Below are 17107 nucleotides of genomic sequence, written 5' to 3' on the forward strand. Positions count from 1 at the left end.
AATCAAAGTTGGGTGAGAATGCTGACATTTGACTACTGTACGCAGCTTTAAGCTTGGGATGTTTTGCTAAAAATGTAGTAAGGGTTCCTAGCCTCATTGATTATCTGCATGATCACAGTGAGGAAATACTTCCTGTTTCTTTAAAACTTAATTGCTGGAATCACAATGGAAACATAATTATAAGTCAATCAAGACAAGAAGGAAAATGGTAACAACACAGAAAACCTGCCTGACTCACTGGTTCCTTTATGTAGTGTTTTGAAATTCAAATCTCGGGCATACCCTTCCATACTGTCTGTAGGCCTCCTCTCTTGTCACTTCCTCTTCATCAGGAAGAAATACACAATTAAACCAATATATTTTCTCTAAAACCTGTTGGGTAGGTAAAATACAAGGTTGAGTAGGTGGAGCTCACTGCTTAAGTCATGTTGACCGGGAAGAAGGTGTGCCTTGGGGGAGTGGTTGGATTTAAGATTCTTAAACCGAGTTGAAAAACCCAGAAAAGGCAGCTGGAGAATAAAGACGCACCATAGCTTTGTCCACAGTTTTTGTACTATGATTTCAGTTAGGGATGTGATTTTTTTTTTAAACCCAAAACAGGTAAAGCAGTACATTCGCTAGTGTGGATGCACTTATATCTGTATAAAAGATGCCTTATCCCCAGTATATCTTATTTTCCTAAATTTATAGGAATATGTTATACCAGTATAAGCACCTTTATACTAGTATAATGCCATCCACATTAGGAGGTTGCATGATTTGAATTATTCCAGTTTCAAACCCATTTAGTTAAAGGAGTACAAAAACTGTGTGCAGACCAACCCTTTTTCCCCAGAGAGGAGGCCCAGGCTATCTATCTTCACAGAAAATTCCTGGACACAGTCTGGCAATGAAATTAAGAAATTCAAAAACAAATCAAAGCTCAACTGCAGTTACTTGAAATCATATATTGAAACATGTCTAAAATTGGTTTTGAGAGTCCAAAGCTTTTGCCTTTGATATCAATGCAGATTCTTTCCGTCCTAACTTCACTTAATTCAGTTTGGATACATGTCTATTTCATTGTGATATTCTGAAAATGAGAAATAGAGGTTTTTCTTTACCTAACAATCAACAACCCTGTTGGGCTGATAAGCAACATACGTATTATTTTCACACAACTTTTAGGGGAGAGATCACATAACAAGTGAAGAACACTATCTCCAACTGAAATTGCTGGAGGGATTTAAGTTGGCAAAATGCTTTTTTTCAAACTAAAATTTGACTAGGACACTGCTATTTATATTAAAAACTGCCTCAGGATCTTTAGTAATCAAACGTGCACTCAACTTTGAATTTACAATACATGCAAATGATTGCAGTCCAGCAGCACAATGTCTACCACCATTACACAGTGGCACTGCTTCAGTACAGACTTTGAGGGAAGACTGCCACCTACAGAACCACCAGCTCCAACTCCTCCAAGCATTTAGATATACTTTAGAAGACAAAGCAAAGACAACCCCATTTATCTTGCAAAACGATTACAATATAAGAATTTAAGTATCTGTGTATTCTTATGTATAATGAAACCCATATTCACCAAACTTTGATTAGCTGAAATCCTTGGGGTAATTACAGCTCAGTTCTGACTCCAAATTTGTGCTGTACCCAAGAATAAAAATGCCAGTCAGATTTACATGTTGTTAGGGACTTCAAAGAAGTTACACACCAACAAGCACATTTCCTTTAAAGCTCAATAGCATTGTCCTCAGTGTACTCCAAAATTGCAGGACCTTAAGTTCGGACTCTTTGAAAGTGTTTGGCATCAGTTTACTGAGCTCCGGGATTAGCGAACCAGTGTGCAACCTCTCCAAAGAGAGAAACCAACCAAAGGGCTTTGAAAACTCTGTGTCGTGAATTCCTAACGCTGAAGCACAGTGAAGAAAGACAGATGAAGTTTTGAAAAGGTCAGTGAGAAGCTTCTCACTATGCGCCTGAACTGAGAACCCATAATGCAACTTTTTGAAAACATCCTGGCAGGCTCCCTCTTTAATTTGAAAACCTGTTCACCGGAATGCTTTTGGCGGTTCCCTGAGGTCATTCAATAACTGTGCTTGAAATAAATGAATTTTTTAGGAAATTTATGATCTTCAAAAAATGTGAGTCTATAATACAATGGGATTGCTCTTCATAACACATATATAAACACACACACACCCATCCTCATCATAGCTCCTGCTACTAATCCCTCACAGGCTTCAATCCCCCTTCCTCCCCACTCTGTATCTCCTGCACATCCATTCTGGCTGGGTGGCAGCAGGGGGAGCATCAAGCCTTCAGAGGAGACAATGTTGCATTTTGGGGTCAATGTTTCATTTTGACAAAATCGAAAGTGCACATTTGGATTTCAACTTTTTATATTACACTTCTTAGTACAAAATTTTAAAAATTAAAATGAAAAGTCATTTTGAAATGGAAAATTGAAACATTTCATTTTGAAAAGGTCTAAATGGAATGTTTGAACCTTATTGAAAGGTGTGGGGCTTTTTCTCCAATTTTTATTTCAAAACAATTTTTTTCCAGAAGCCACAGGTTCTCACAAAATGCTTTGCTTTTGACACAATGGCATTTTCTGGAAAAAACATTCCATCAGAAAATTTCCAACCAGCTCCAATACTTAAAGAGATAAATGCAAAATTTAATTCCTCTCTTTCACTTGTCTACTAGAAATTACTTCCAGAAACTCTGTATAACCGAAAGTCCTTCATCAACTGTTTTTCAGTTGCAGGAACCTCTGTATGTAAGAAATTCCCTGCAGTATTACAGACAAGAATATAATTTCACTTGACTTAAATAACCCTTGGTGGACTGCAAAACTGTTTCAGTAAATATTAACCACTAAAGTGATTCAAAACATACTTCTTAAAGTGCATCACCTTTAAAAAAATATATAAACACCTTAAAATGCACTTTGTTTCTTAAGTTGATTTTTGTGTTCATAACTTCAATTGTAGAAGCTTTTACCAGATGCTAGGAAAATTTTTACCAGTACGTGTTCAAATGAAATGTCTTTCAGAATATGATATAGTCTAGAGATTAATAAAACCCACCAATTTCACAGTCTTTCACAAATAATGAGATGAAAACCTCAGATAATTTTCAACTATTAAATATTTCAATCCTTAACTTTCTGTTTGTTTCTGAGGCACATTTAGAATAATAGCTAAAGAAACTGTATTAGTCTTCTGGGACAGGAAGAACAAGGTTTCTGTAAAAATGTTAAATTAATTTTTATAGCGATGCAAAGTCAGGGAAGGGTTGTTAAGGGATGGGCCTTCTGCCACAGGGTGGAGTTTTGTTTTGGTATCCTTTTAGAGCTTGCAGGTGTTTGGCATGCGCTGAAATCAGAGCCAGCTGTGATATTTCAACTCTGATATTTTCCTCCCAATATTTCTCAGAAGTGATGCATCAGGATGATGTCTTACACCTGATGTATTCAACTTGTGTGGTATGTCTGTAACTGTTCTCCTAAAAAAATACCATTTCAGGACTTCCGTTTTTATTTTCTGCTCACAGCATTGATATGATAAAAGGCATCAAGGAGTGTGATTTCAACCTCACGAACCATTAGCTAACAATTTATTAAATTGTCCATAATGCAGCCATCTTATTCTTTTTTTAAATATGTGCCAATCATTCAGAAACAGCGATGTTGTATAGTGACTGTAAAAGAAAGTACGCCTAATAAAAAAAAGTAAGAAGAATACTTGCATTCCCTTTACTTAACAGCCAGAGATCTTTATGCTTTCACAGCCTATCTGCAGCATGGTACGTACCTGGTTTTGTTTTGTTTTATCTTTTAGAGGAATTTGAATTGTTTCTGTTAAAAAAAATATATTCTCTTTTAAGTTTGTATTGTTTGGAAAACCTCAAACCACATTGTATTTCATACATATGTTCCCAAGGGTACATTAAATAGGACCATACTGAGGTCATCCAGTAAGTTTTTAAAACTTTTTAAGAATTCCTTTAATGTACTGTATGATCTTGGTCTGATTAAAAGAACATATTTTAGAGAAAGAGAACTTAGAAAAAGTCTTAATCTAAAATGCTGCAAGCTGATAGCCTATACAGTATCTTTATAGGGCCTTCTATATATAAACACTTTTCTCTCTTTCTCTCTCTCTCATTTAAGAAAAGCAAGTTGTCCCTAGAACAGGTCTTAACTATTTGAATGTTTTCTTAACTACTCTCTCAGTGACCTTAAGAGGAAAAAATGCCAGTCTCTCAACCCTTTTAACCTCTCTCTCCCACCCCCTCACACACACACTGATTGACTTAGCAGTGAGAATGCCTATAGTATTCTTTTTATCTGCACAAACGATCAGTTCGGAAAAGGTAGACAACATTTCATTCCATTCATAGGAAAAAAATGTATCACCTGGCGATGCAGCTTAGTCAAAAACTTCATGTTTTTGGCAGCTCAGTTAGAGTATGATGGAAGCTGTTAATGATGTTAACAAAACGTCCCCGGGTCAGAGACATTGCTGCATTAATCTGAGTTTACAAAAGAAATTATATGGGCCTTTTTTGACCCTCATAGTTCCAAATTACAGGGCCATTTGTTTAAAAAAAATGAGGGTGGTGGGGTGAAGAAATACACCTGTAGTTGGTTAAATTGTATACCATTCAGTCCTCCTTTTTAGACTTGCTTCCCTTTCCCTTCAGACTTGCTTCCATTTCTCTTCAGTTTAACCCCATGTGCTTGGTCTTTGGCTGCTAAAGGCCTTGTGGTGCACCATAAAGTATTTTGCAGCATTGCTAACAGCTGTGCTGGCATAATACTTTGATGGTTGTTGACATGCACTACATTGTGAAGCCTCAGTCACCAGTGGTGTGATCCCACATCTTATAATGACTGTTGTTTTTTATTATAAATGCCAAAAAATTAAAGATGATTAGGAAACAACGGGGATGAAAATGAGTGAAACTATTTTAAGATTTAATGTTGATGAATACATATTTTTTGAGAACTGTTGCTAGTGAAAGACAGTGAGCGGAAGAATCTATATAGCATGTAGATTCCAAAGGTATCTTGATTAGCGGTAAAGGAAAGTTTATCTACACCCAAAAGCCACTGATTTTGGTATTGCTTTTGGTTCTCTCCAATGAGGTCAAGCTAATGGAATTTTAAAAGATGGGCTGGTTTTGGCAAATCCTTGCTAACATACTTTTAAAGTAATGTTTTAAAATGTATTTATTAACATGAGTTAACTAACATCTCCTCAACACAGATCTTCCTAGTCTAAACAGGTCTTGAGAGAAGAACAACAAAAAAGAATTCTTCCATTATTTCAAGAGTGATCACAGAGACCTCATACTGTATAGCATTATAAGTGGGACAAACTTTACATATTGGATACTTTGGCTATGATTATGGCATGGTCTAGTTGAGAGATGTCTTCTATTCCTGTTATAAATGGGATTCGGGAGTGTTGGGGATATTTGGATTACAGAACCTGAGTGGTTGTTGGGTTTTCTGTTCTTCCAATTCCCAGTCCACTGCAATGCTTTCTGTGGTTTCAGGAAGTGAATTGACAAGATGGGCTATGAAAGGGTAAAGTTGTTGTTGAAGAGTGAGAATATGTGTAGCAGATTGGGGGTTTTATGCAGGCATGTGGCTGCTGCTAAAACACAAAGACAGTGGCTAGGATGCACAGGTGAAAAATGGCATCCCAGAATAAAGGGGTAGTTGCAAAGCCATTAACTTCCCCCCCCCAGAACTGGCCCTACACTTCTGAGTCCAAGTCACTCTTGGGATAGTGGATCAGGAAGGGCAATGGAGGACCCATTTTTTGGATGTTTGGAGTACTCACCACAACAATATAAAGTATTATTAAAAATGTAAACAAAATATCCAACAGAAATGGAAGACTGAGTTTACTACTCTCTGCATTGGTCCTTTCTTTTGGATTGACCTCTCAGAGAGAGAATGGTGTAGAAAGTATATCTAACCCAGTGATGTGATGCAAATATTTCAACAAGGGAGTCTGGCACACATTTCTTCCCATAACTATACGACACACCCCAATCCCAGGAAAAAGGGAGACTATTCCCTTGTTTTCCCATTTGAGCACAAGCATTTTCTCAGAAATATAATCAGGGAGGGAGACACCACTCACTAAACAAACCCATTAAGCTGCACTTCACTAGAAATGCTTATACTTTATTCCGAAGAAGTAATGAGGACTGAGTGATAGTGTAATATTGAGTACAGAAGAGGGTATGGAAAGAATAAATTTTTTCAGAAAGTTCTACAAGGGAAGGTGGGAATAAGTATGCTCCTTACTGGGAAAGCATTATAAAAAACCTGGCATTTGGTGCAATCTGGGCCATTTCAAAGGCAAAGGCAACACTATGTGTCCCATGGCAGAGATGATTTAACAGTATCCAGAGGGGAGACAAACTTTTTCAGAAGCAGGGAAACCAACACAATCCTCCCTTCACTTGGGATGCAGTTTTCAGCAGGGGCACCTTAGTGATACTCCCTCCCCTTCCCCTTTCATCGCAGCATTGCTTTAACTCTAAAAAACCCTCTCTCTCTCCTCATATTGTCATTGACTTCTTTGAATTTTGTAGCATGTTGAACAAAAAGTGCAGGATCTCCTTCCCAACCAACTAACCCCTGAGTAAAGTAAAGCCTCCTGAAATGTAGTGTACAAAACCCAAGCTTAATCTCTATGAAAATTATGAAGTGAGAAAGTTGGCCTGGTTATCCTCCATAGGCAAAGTCAGCATGGTGCTACCTCATTTCAAGGAATAACAGCGCATTAATCTACAAAAACTTCCACTCTTATGCAATGGCAGCCTTATAAATGGAGACGCTGATATACAATAAATGTGTTCCTTTATCACACATTCATTTGCTGTTCTTTTATTCTTTTGCACAGTCTTGGCATATACTAGGGTACAGCAGATATAACATAGAACAGATTCATTTATTTCAGTAGTCAATCATATTTTACCATTTTCAGTAGTGCATTTTGATTCATTGAACACTTGCATTCCTTTATCAGATATTTGATTCAGAGGATGTTCACTGTGCATACACTGGCACTCAAGTAGATTTGTAGCCTTTGTGAAACTGTTTATTCCAGTATCAGGAATTCATTTAAATGAGATTCACTGAGTAGCAGAATAGGTGCAAAATATAGCTTGTTACGCTGTTTGACACAAACTGATTGAGCTGGTGTTAGAACAATAAACCCAATAAGCTTAAGTGGGAAAATAAGTGTAGTGCCCAGCTTTCACAAGATTATGAGCATAAGAAGGTAAAAACAGTTTAACCAAATATATAGTATCTGTTACGAATAAAGATAGATTTAACTTTGTAAAAAACTTAAAAACAAAATAAAAGACAAATTCCTCTTAGTTTTTGAGAACTCCTAGCCAAGAAATGGGTCAAAATATTTCTGCATCATATTTTCATTCAAATATATTCAAAACTTGGCAATTTTTATCAATATAATTTGTAGTTACACCTGCTATAAAGAATAGGATAATTGCTTGGGAGAGTGAAGAAGGATTATTTTCCCGCATGGCAATATTTGCCTAAAATAATATTATGGATGCTTCCCCTCCTGTCCTCTGAGGAATCAGATATTGACCACTGCTGAGAACAAGATACTGTATTAGATTTAATGTATCAATGGTGTGTGCAATATGGAAAAGGCTATATTTCCAAATTTGCAATCCATTTAATTATCAACAGATCATTATTGTTTGTAATTATATCATGTTACTGACCTCATACTCAACACAAATTACTTGCATCTCATTTTTATAAGTATTTGAAATCTGGTATGGAGGAAAGCAATTGTTATTTAATATTTTTGTAAAATGTGTTACTAATGTATTACAAAGTCTCAGTGAGAACTGACCTGAGGATCCGAGAATACTTGCTGCATATTGTTGATTGGACCATATGGAACACCGCTACCCTCAAAAAGTTCAAGCCATTTGGTGGTCATTTTTTCTGAAAACCTAGGAATAAACAAGAAGCATGTGGTTTAAACTCCATTTTAGATTCCAAAGAATGTAGAGCACCCCCTCACTGATTTCTTCTCAGGCAGTCAATAATACAACAAAAATGTGCTGCACGTGTTCTCTGGAAATGCTAAGAGTAAGCCTTAGGGCAAATATAATGGTTAGACCAACTTATAATTCTATCTGATTGTCTGATACAATCTAGCAACGATGCAAACAAAAATTATCAACAGTTTCAAATATGGATCAATGGGTTTCCTCAGCTCCTTAATTACAGTAATGTGCTTCACATTTTATTTATTTATTTAACAACAAAAGGCTAGACATGATGTGGGTAAGGGTCTAATGTACGAAAGTGTTCTATTTTTTATCATAAAGATCACTGATTTAAAGCAGTACAATGTTTTTCCTCCATTACATTTGAAACATATGTTAGAATTAACAAAACACAATTGTTGGTCAGATAACGACATCAACTACATATTTATTTGCTGTATGATTATATAATCTGTCCTCAGGACATCCGGTTGAGCATATATGTGCTCTACTTATCCTGTGTAATCCAAAAGTCCAAATCTCTTTATACCATTTATAAAGCTTAGCTCATTTCCTTGCAAGCATTCAATTTTCAGAGAGTTGGAAGTCCTTCTCCCTACCATATTTCCCTCTTTAGATACTTGCATCCTATTTCCATAAGTACAATTCTATTTCTTGTCTGCGAGACAGAGTTACCAGTGTCCGGATTGCACAAATGGTCCTGAAACAAAGGTAGTAAAACTGGCAAGTAAGGTGATATTTTCTATTGGTTTCTGGATTTTTGAAGCAGAGATGAGCTGATAGGGATTCCACCGCCTAAATTTCCTGAACATACACAACATGATAGTCTGCCAAGGTATTGGACGGGTTTTAAAACATTGAGGGAAGACAACTGGCATACTAGATTCAAACATATGAAGAAACTGAGATGTAGTATATTGCCTGTTAAATTTTCCCAAATAATTGGCACTCTCTAGTTCACCATTTCCAACTTTCTGAAGTCTAATATTCAACAACACCACCACTAAATTTCAGTTCAAGAATGCAATATGCCCATCTCTGGATGTCTAGTAAAAATGTCAAAACAAATATTAAACATAGGGCAATAGAGGCAAAAAAAAATAGTGTCAAAATAACCTATGGAGAATGTGTACACGTTACTTGTATTTTCATGTATAGTCTGTAACTGGCTGCAAAGTTTTTGTAATACTTCAGCATGAAAATGCAACGGAGGTAAGCGATACGGCAATGTTCTGTATTGCATGTTGTATAGGTGCCGATCCAAGATTCACTTACATTTCTCTTTTCTATACAGAAGGGGTATTCCTCAATTTTCATGAAGTACATTTATTTTATGATACAGGAAGTGATAATTATACAACATTAAAGTGAAATTCACCTGGGCACACAAGGCATTTGTATTTCAAAGCAGTGAGACAAAAGAAGATATTACTTACCTGGTAATGTAACTAGAGTTCTTTGAGATGTTTTGTCCCTATGGGTGGCTCTATGCCACAATCTACATGTGCCTATTTTCTCATAATGGGAGATATTATCAACGGTGTCCACAGGTCCACATCTGCGTCCTACACATCCTCATACTCCAGTACGTGGATATATAGGGAGGGATGGACCCACTGCCACTCCAGTTCCTTCTCAGCCATGAAGTCCAGTGATAAGGATTTTGAAGCAGAGGGGAAGGAAGGTGAGTAGCGGAGCACCCTTAAGGACAAAACATCTGGACAAGATGAACAAGAACTCCATTTACTGTACACATAAGTAACCTCTCCTTGTTCACGTTATTGTTCTTCTGGATTCTCCACAAAAGGAGTTTCCTGAGCAGCACCCCAGTCACAGAGAAGCGTGATGAGGAAGCAGATACAATAGTCTTGCCACAGGTGGCACCAGCTCTAAAGTATGTACAATAGCATAGTGCTTTGAAAACGTGCACTAACGACTAGGTGGTGTCCTTGCAAATGTACGATATGGGTATGTTCTTCAGTAAAGCCACATAGATGGAATGAGCTCTGGTGGAATGGGCAACCACCCTGGGTGGAGGATGCACTTTGGAGGCTTTGTAACAGGTCACGATGCATCCAGAAACCCATTTTGACAGTCCTCGGGTGAACTTCGGGTGCCTGAAGGGCTTAGTCTTATCAAGGTAAAAGGCTCTTCCTACATCTAATGCATGGAGAGACTAGCCTCCTTTCTCAAGGAGTGAGACTTGGGGTAAAACACCAGTAGGTTAATGTCCTGATTAATGTGAAATTCCATTGAAACTTTAGGTAGAAACCGAGCATGGGGACGTAATGACACTTTATTGTGATAGAACAGTGTACCATGGTTTGGCCATAGAAGCTCCTAATTCCCCTACCCTCCTGGCCAAGGTAATGGCTATGAGGAATGAGGTCTTAAAAGCCAAATGAAAAAGGGAACAACTGCCCATAGACTGAATGGGGGTTTTCTCAGGGCAGTGATGGTGGTGGAGTACATTCTTTGACAGGAGAAAAAGGATAAACAAACCCTTAATATATCTTGCAGTATTCAGGTAAAAAACTGCTGAGATCCCCATACAGTGGAATAGTTACCAATTTCATAGTTTTATGGATTCTGTGCTTTAAGTCTGGGATTTTACTCCTCCTTGGACATTTATATAATATATTGTAGCCCTGCTGTCAAGAATTACTCTGATGTTGTGTCCCTTTTGCTGGACAGGAAGTGATGGGAAGAATATAACTGCTCTGAGTTCTAGAAGATTGTTATGGGGAGACATTTCCTGGGCAGGTCTATTTGCCTTAGGCAGATTAGCTGGGAGATGTCTGTTGTGATGATCTATTGTGATGTGGAGGATGGAAGAATGGAACCCCCACATAGCCCTTTTGAGGATCCTTCCATCAGTTGAGGATATTAAAAACCTCTGAGGTATCAACACCTGTTGGACAGTTTGTGCTTGTTGGGGATGTAGGCAGAACTGAGCCAGACTTGAAGACATCAGGAGCACAGCCTTGCCTGGGGAGTTACAAATGTACAGGCTGCCAGGAGTTGAAAAAAGCCTCGCTGTAGTTTGTGGACTCTCTTGTAACATGAAAATAAGTCTGAACATTGTAGTGAACCTGCCTGTAGGCAGGTATGCTCTGGTGGTTCTGGAATCAAGAGTGGTTCTGATTAAATCTATTCACTGTGAAGGTATGAGCGTAGACTCTTCTGTGTTGAGGTGGAGGCCCAAGGAGTTGAAGAGGAATACAGCCTTGTTGGTTGCTGACTGCACCTCGAGAAAGAAGTAACCCTGGAGGAGCCAGTTGTTCATCTCCAGAAAGATGATTGTTTCCATCTGGCTAAGATAGACTGTAATGGCCAAAAGGAGCTGTAAAGATCCTTGGGGTGGTCAAAAAGCTGAAGAGTAGGGCATAGCATTGGTAGTGGTCTTACCCACAATGAATCACTGGAAACATCTATGGGAAGGGTGCATAGTTATATGAAAGTATGCATACTGGAGATCGAGGGAGACAAACCAATCCTTTGGATCCAACATGGGAATTACTGTTGCCAGAGTTACCATTCTGAACTGCTGAGAGATGACTAAGTTATTCAAAGCCCTGAAGTCCAGAATCGGTGTCCACCCTCCTCTTTCCTTGGGAACCTGGGAAATAGAATCCTTTCCTGACAAAGTCCAGTGGTATGGGTTTGATCACCCTAGGAGTAGGAGGTGTACCAACTATCTTAAGAGACCATCATGAGAAGGGACCCTGAAAAGGGATAGAGAGGAAGGAAGGGATGGAGCTGAACTGGATGAAATCGCCCATCAAAACTACCTGAAGCATCCATCTGTCCAAGCTGATGAGCTCCCAGGAAGGTAAGAAATGAGAGAGTCCCCATACGGGTGATGATTGTGATGTGGTTGGTGCAGCATATGATCCAGAAAAGGGGGGGGAGGAGGAGAAAGGGGAAGAATTCATGACCCTCAACCAGTGGGTCAAAATGGTTGTTCAGAAGAAGTCACTGACTGTGATATTACTGTGGAAGATGGCCCCTCTGTGGAAAATCTAGGTTTCTTTCTGGGAAGTTTGGTGAATCTCCTGGTTTGACAATGAAGTGGGCATGACCACTGAGCTTTTTGAGGACTGCTGTATTTCCTTTTTGTTGCAGGTCTATAGATGCCAAGTCTTTGGTGGGAATAGAGAGATCCATCCATAAAGCACTGAAGGGCTTCAGCCTTTCCAAGGGAAGGTTGTCCAGTGTTTTGTACTTCCCAGGGAAGGCTAGAGGATTGCAATCAAGACACTCAATGCATGGACTATGGCAGTAGCCACAAAATGCAAAGCTGTGTCAGCCATGCTGAGTGAGGCCTGAAAGGAAGCCTTGGCAATTCTCTGGCCTTCTGTGATGAGACCCTTAAACTGCTCCCTCTGGTCCTATGTCACATATTCAGTAAAATGAGAAAACTTGGAATAATTTGTAAAGTCATATTTTGCCATTGAAGCATAATAGCTGGCCATCATGAATTGCAGAGCAGCCAAAAAGTAGTTTTTGCAGCCAAGGAGGTCTATGCATCTAAGTTGCTTGTGAGAAGGGGCTGATCAATACAAATACCTCTAGTTCTTTCATTCACTGCATCAATGACCAAAGAGTTAGGGGTAGAATGGGAGAAAGCATACTCCAGAACCTTGGAAGGAATATAGTATTTTTATCAGTCTGCTTACGAGTGGTATGGTCATTGGTGTTTGCCACACCATGCGGGCTGGTGCTAACAGACATTAAAGGGCAAGGCAATTTTTTCCGGGGGAGGGGGAACGGGGAAGTATGTACATTATTCAGCAAAGAATGTTGATCTCCTTCAGCCGGATTGGTAAGGACTGTGATATCCTTTTCATGAGGCCTTGAAACATCTTGAAATCATCCCGTAGGATGGCAGGGGGGTGTAGGCAGGCATAATAGCCTCATCTTGTGAGGAGAATGTGGTGTCTCCTCCTCTGCGCCTAGCTCTTGATCCTGTGGAGGTTCTTTCTGTGGAAGGTGGCCCAGTGGCTGTTGTTCTTGGCCAAACTTCTTGCATAAGGGCAAACTGTAGAACTGTTTGCCATACGTGGCCTAAGGGTTCCAAAAAGCCCATTGTACTGGGCTATAAGGAACAGGGCAGGACATGGGGGTGCCCTTGCCATAGTTGATGGGCTAGTCATCTGCTGGTGGTCTCTTCCTCAGGATGTTCCTCAAGGAGGGAAACTAAAAGAGAAAGGTGGTGGAAACCTGTACGAACACATCTTAGTCAGAGGAGGTAGCCTCAGCTGTGTCCAGTGGAGGAGCAAGAAGTATCAGTACTGGGGGTCATGTCATTATTGGAAGCCAGGGAGGGATCAGTAACTGCACATGTTCCAGTGGTCAAGTCTTTGTGGAAGAATGCAGTATGACCAGAGGATAAGTTGGTATTAGTGGGAAATCCCTCTTGGTACCCCTCAGGCTCTTCCAGGTTAGGAGGTCCTCCTGAGGGAAGAACCCAGATGGGAGTGGGGAATCTGGATAGTGTTGCAAAATACTGGAGATGATACTGAAGGGTGGCCCATATGCTCTTTACTGTGATCTGAAAAGGATGATACTGAAGTCAATGACTTTAAGACTTTGGTCTTGGAGAAGTCCTTGTGTTTAAAAGTCTTCAGTTCTGGTACTAACAGAGCTGCTTGAGGTTGCTTGCCAGGAGGCGTCTCAATATGTTTCATGTTAGGGTCTTTTCTGGTGGTTCTGTGAATTCAGTACCAGAGGAGGTAGAAGCCTCAGTGATATCTGTACTGGGACGTGAGGAATCCTTGTTTCCAGTCAAAAGAATGACTTTCTGCGTCTCTTGGTCTCTGTTTCTGGAGAATGTGGTCTCGTCTTTTAAATGGTCTCAAAGAACCTGAAGGCCGCCCAGGATCTTTAGTTAATGGAGCTGGGGCTCATTGCCTTTATCAACATTGTTTTAATTTGCCCATTCACCTAGTTCAAGTCTCTCTCAAGTTCCTCACAGTCCTTTCTAGTCTTGAGTAACTTAAATAATGTGTGTCATCTGCAAATGTTGCTCATCCCTTTTCCAGATCATTAATATATTGAACAACACAAGACACAGTATGGAAGCTTGGGGCACACTGCTCCTAATTTTTTGCCTTAATGAAAACTGGCCATTTAATAACACTCTGCTTTGTCTCCTATCCAGTTTCAGATCCATGACAATCCATTCCCTATCTTTTTGTGCCTACTTAGTTCGTTAGCAGCCTCTTGGGAGAGGAATCTTTTGAAAGCCTAAGTAAATTATGTCAACTAGTTCTACTATACCCACTACCCTTTTGACACATTCAAAGAATTCTAATAGATTAGTGAGAAATATAATTTCTCTACAGATACTACACTGCTTAGATCCTATCGAATGGTTGTCTTCAATGTGTTTTATTATTTATTTTTAATTATTGTTTTAATCAATTTACTTTGTACAAATGTAAAGTTACTGGTCTGCAATTTCACACATCAGACCTAGAAACATTTTTACATATACACAACATTTGCTACCCTTCAATCCTCTAGTACAGCAGCTGTTTTTTATGAGTACGTATTTTTGCTAGTAATTCAGCCACTTCCCACTTGAGCGCCTTCAGAACTCGTGGTCTAGTGACTAATTGCTCTTTAAATTATCAATTTTCCAGCACTACTACTTCTGACACCTCAATCTCTGCTAGTGCCTCATCTTTATTATCAGGAAAAAGCAGATCCGCCTATCCCCCTAATATCCTTTATTGCAACGACTGATGCAAACAAATTTAGTTTCTCAGAAATGTCTCTATGTTCCTTAATTGCTCCGTTAGCCTTTGGTGATCCAGTGGACCCAACACTTTTTTACAGGCTTCCAGCTTCTGATGTACTTAATGAATTTCTTCTTGTTTTTTTCTAACACCCTCAGCAAGTTTGCAGATGACACCAAGTTGGGGGGAATAGTAGATACGCTGGAGGGTAGGGATATGATACTGAGTCACCTAGACAAATTGGAGGATTGGGCCAAAATAAATCTGTTCAACAAGGACAAGTGCAGAGTCCTGCACTTAGGATGGAAGAATCCCATTCAGTGCTACAGACTGGGGACCAACTGGCTAGGCAGCAGTTCTGCAGAAAAGGCCAAGGGGGTTACAGTGGACAAGAAGCTGGGTATGAGTCAACAGTGTGTCCTTATTGCCAAGAAGGCTAATGGCAAAATGGGCTGCATTAGTAGCAGCATTACCAGCAAACCGAGGGAAGTGATTATTCCCCTTTATTTGGCATTGGTGAAGCCACATCTGGAGTATTGTGTCTAGTTTTGGGCCCCCACTTCAGGAAGGATGTGGACAAATAGAGAGAGTGCAGCAGATGGCAACAAAAATGATTAGGGGGCTGAAGCACATGACTTATGAGGAGAGGCTGAAGGAACAAGGCTTGTTTAGTCTGCATAAGGGGGGATTTGATAGTGGACTTCAACTACCTGAAGGGAGGTTCCAGAGAGGATGGAGCTAGGCTGTTCTCAGTGGTGGCAGATGACGGAACAAGGAATAATGGTCTCAAGTTGCAGTGTGGGAGGTCTAGGTTGGATATTAGGAAAAACTTTTTCACTAGGAAGATGGTGAGGCAGCGGAAAAGGTTACCTAGAGAGATGGTGGAATCTCCATCCTTAAAGGTTTTTAAGGCCTGGCTTGACAAAGCTCTGGCTAGGATGATTTAGTTGGGGTTGGTCCTGCTTTGAGTAGGGGATAGACCCTTCCAATTCTAATATTCTATGAGAACAGATGTGCCCCACAATAAAACATGAATGATTATTGAATGAAAAGGATACTCTGAAATTGGAGTCCTTTCAACAAGAGTGTCAATTACTTAAGGCTACATAAACATTATGCTCTCATGGCAAGTCAGATTACTTTTCAAGACAAGTACATTTCTCATCATTGGAGTTACACAAGTGATTTTGAATATTCTGTGAAGTAAATGCATGTCAATTTCAAAACAAACTCCTGGGCTGCATGCCCTCTAGAAGCAATTGCAGGAGACCTTTTGAAGTTTTAGTATTTGTCTATGCTTTTTCCTGTCAGGCAACAGAGGAGAATTTATGGAAATTTTGTGGAAAACAAAAGGGGCAGTCTTTTAAAAACATATAGATTAAAAGAAAATCCCATTTTGATCACTGTCTTGATATTTATTTATTTATTTATTTATTTATTTATTTTTGAGCTGGAGAGATGTCCCAAAAGAATTAAACTCAATCAGTCAGAGATGTACCATCTCAACATTCCATCATCCCTAAAGGAGACATCCATCATTTTTTCCTGCAATTGAAGCTCTTGACCTAAATCTGACGTGGGAGATCTTCCTCTATCTATGCTGAAAAGCAGAAAGAACATGTTTTTTATTAAATACACAGAGGCAAAACTGTTTTAAAAAAAACATAATGGTCTATATTCAGCTTACTGAAGCAAGAACATACAAGATACTGTGTCTCCAGATCCCTGTTGTATTTTGGCATTGTAATACATACTGTCCAGCATGAAAGAACTCTTCTATCAACACCTACACCTAGATACAATAATGTGAATTTTAAAAAGAACAATAGCATTAAGTCCATATTTCCAGACTTTGGCGGGTTTCAGGTTAGGCTGTTAACTGTTGTGTGGTAACTTGCTCTATGGCTTAACCCATCAGTGACTGCCTCACTGCCTAGTGCGGTGGTTCTCAACCTGTGGCCCATGGGCCAAAAGTGGCCCACAGGGCCTCTCAAAGCAGCCTACCGCTCCGCTCCCACTGGCTGCATAGGGAGCTGCAGCTTAACGACCTAGGTGGAGCGGGTTGCCACAGGGTTAAAAGACCAGTGCAGGTTCTTTGCTGAAGCCAAGGGGACAGGAGATCAGCACTTCACCTGGGTGCCTAGGCGCTAGGGTCCCTGCTGGAGCCGGAGTGAGGGGAGCACTCATCTCCCATCCCCCTGGCTACAGAAGGGAGCCACTGTCTAGGGACCCAGGACACGGGGCTAAAGGACGGATGTGGTTTCCCTGCTGCAGCCAAG

At 39.8% G+C, this 17107-nt stretch overlaps 1 protein-coding gene across 6 annotated transcripts in view; it reads right to left on the reverse strand.

The window, feature by feature from the left end:
* SUGCT (succinyl-CoA:glutarate-CoA transferase) overlaps window positions 1-17107 on the reverse strand; it is a 430017-nt gene that overhangs the window by 200699 nt on the left and 212211 nt on the right. For 5 of the 6 annotated variants that reach the window (XM_067550388.1, XM_067550389.1, XM_067550393.1 and 2 more), the window contains exon 12: window positions 7923-8025. In XM_067550388.1, coding sequence (XP_067406489.1) covers window positions 7923-8025 — 103 coding nt within the window. Of the gene's footprint in view, window positions 1-1590; window positions 1645-7922; window positions 8026-17107 lie in introns of those variants that run through there. The other variant, XM_067550391.1, reaches the window with a different exon arrangement.

The sequence above is a fragment of the Emydura macquarii genome, unplaced genomic scaffold (assembly GCF_026122565.2).
Source record: "Emydura macquarii macquarii isolate MOO-44397 ecotype Brisbane River unplaced genomic scaffold, CSIRO-AGI_Emac_v2 contig_1263, whole genome shotgun sequence".
In the NCBI taxonomy this organism is placed as follows: Eukaryota; Metazoa; Chordata; order Testudines; family Chelidae; genus Emydura; species Emydura macquarii.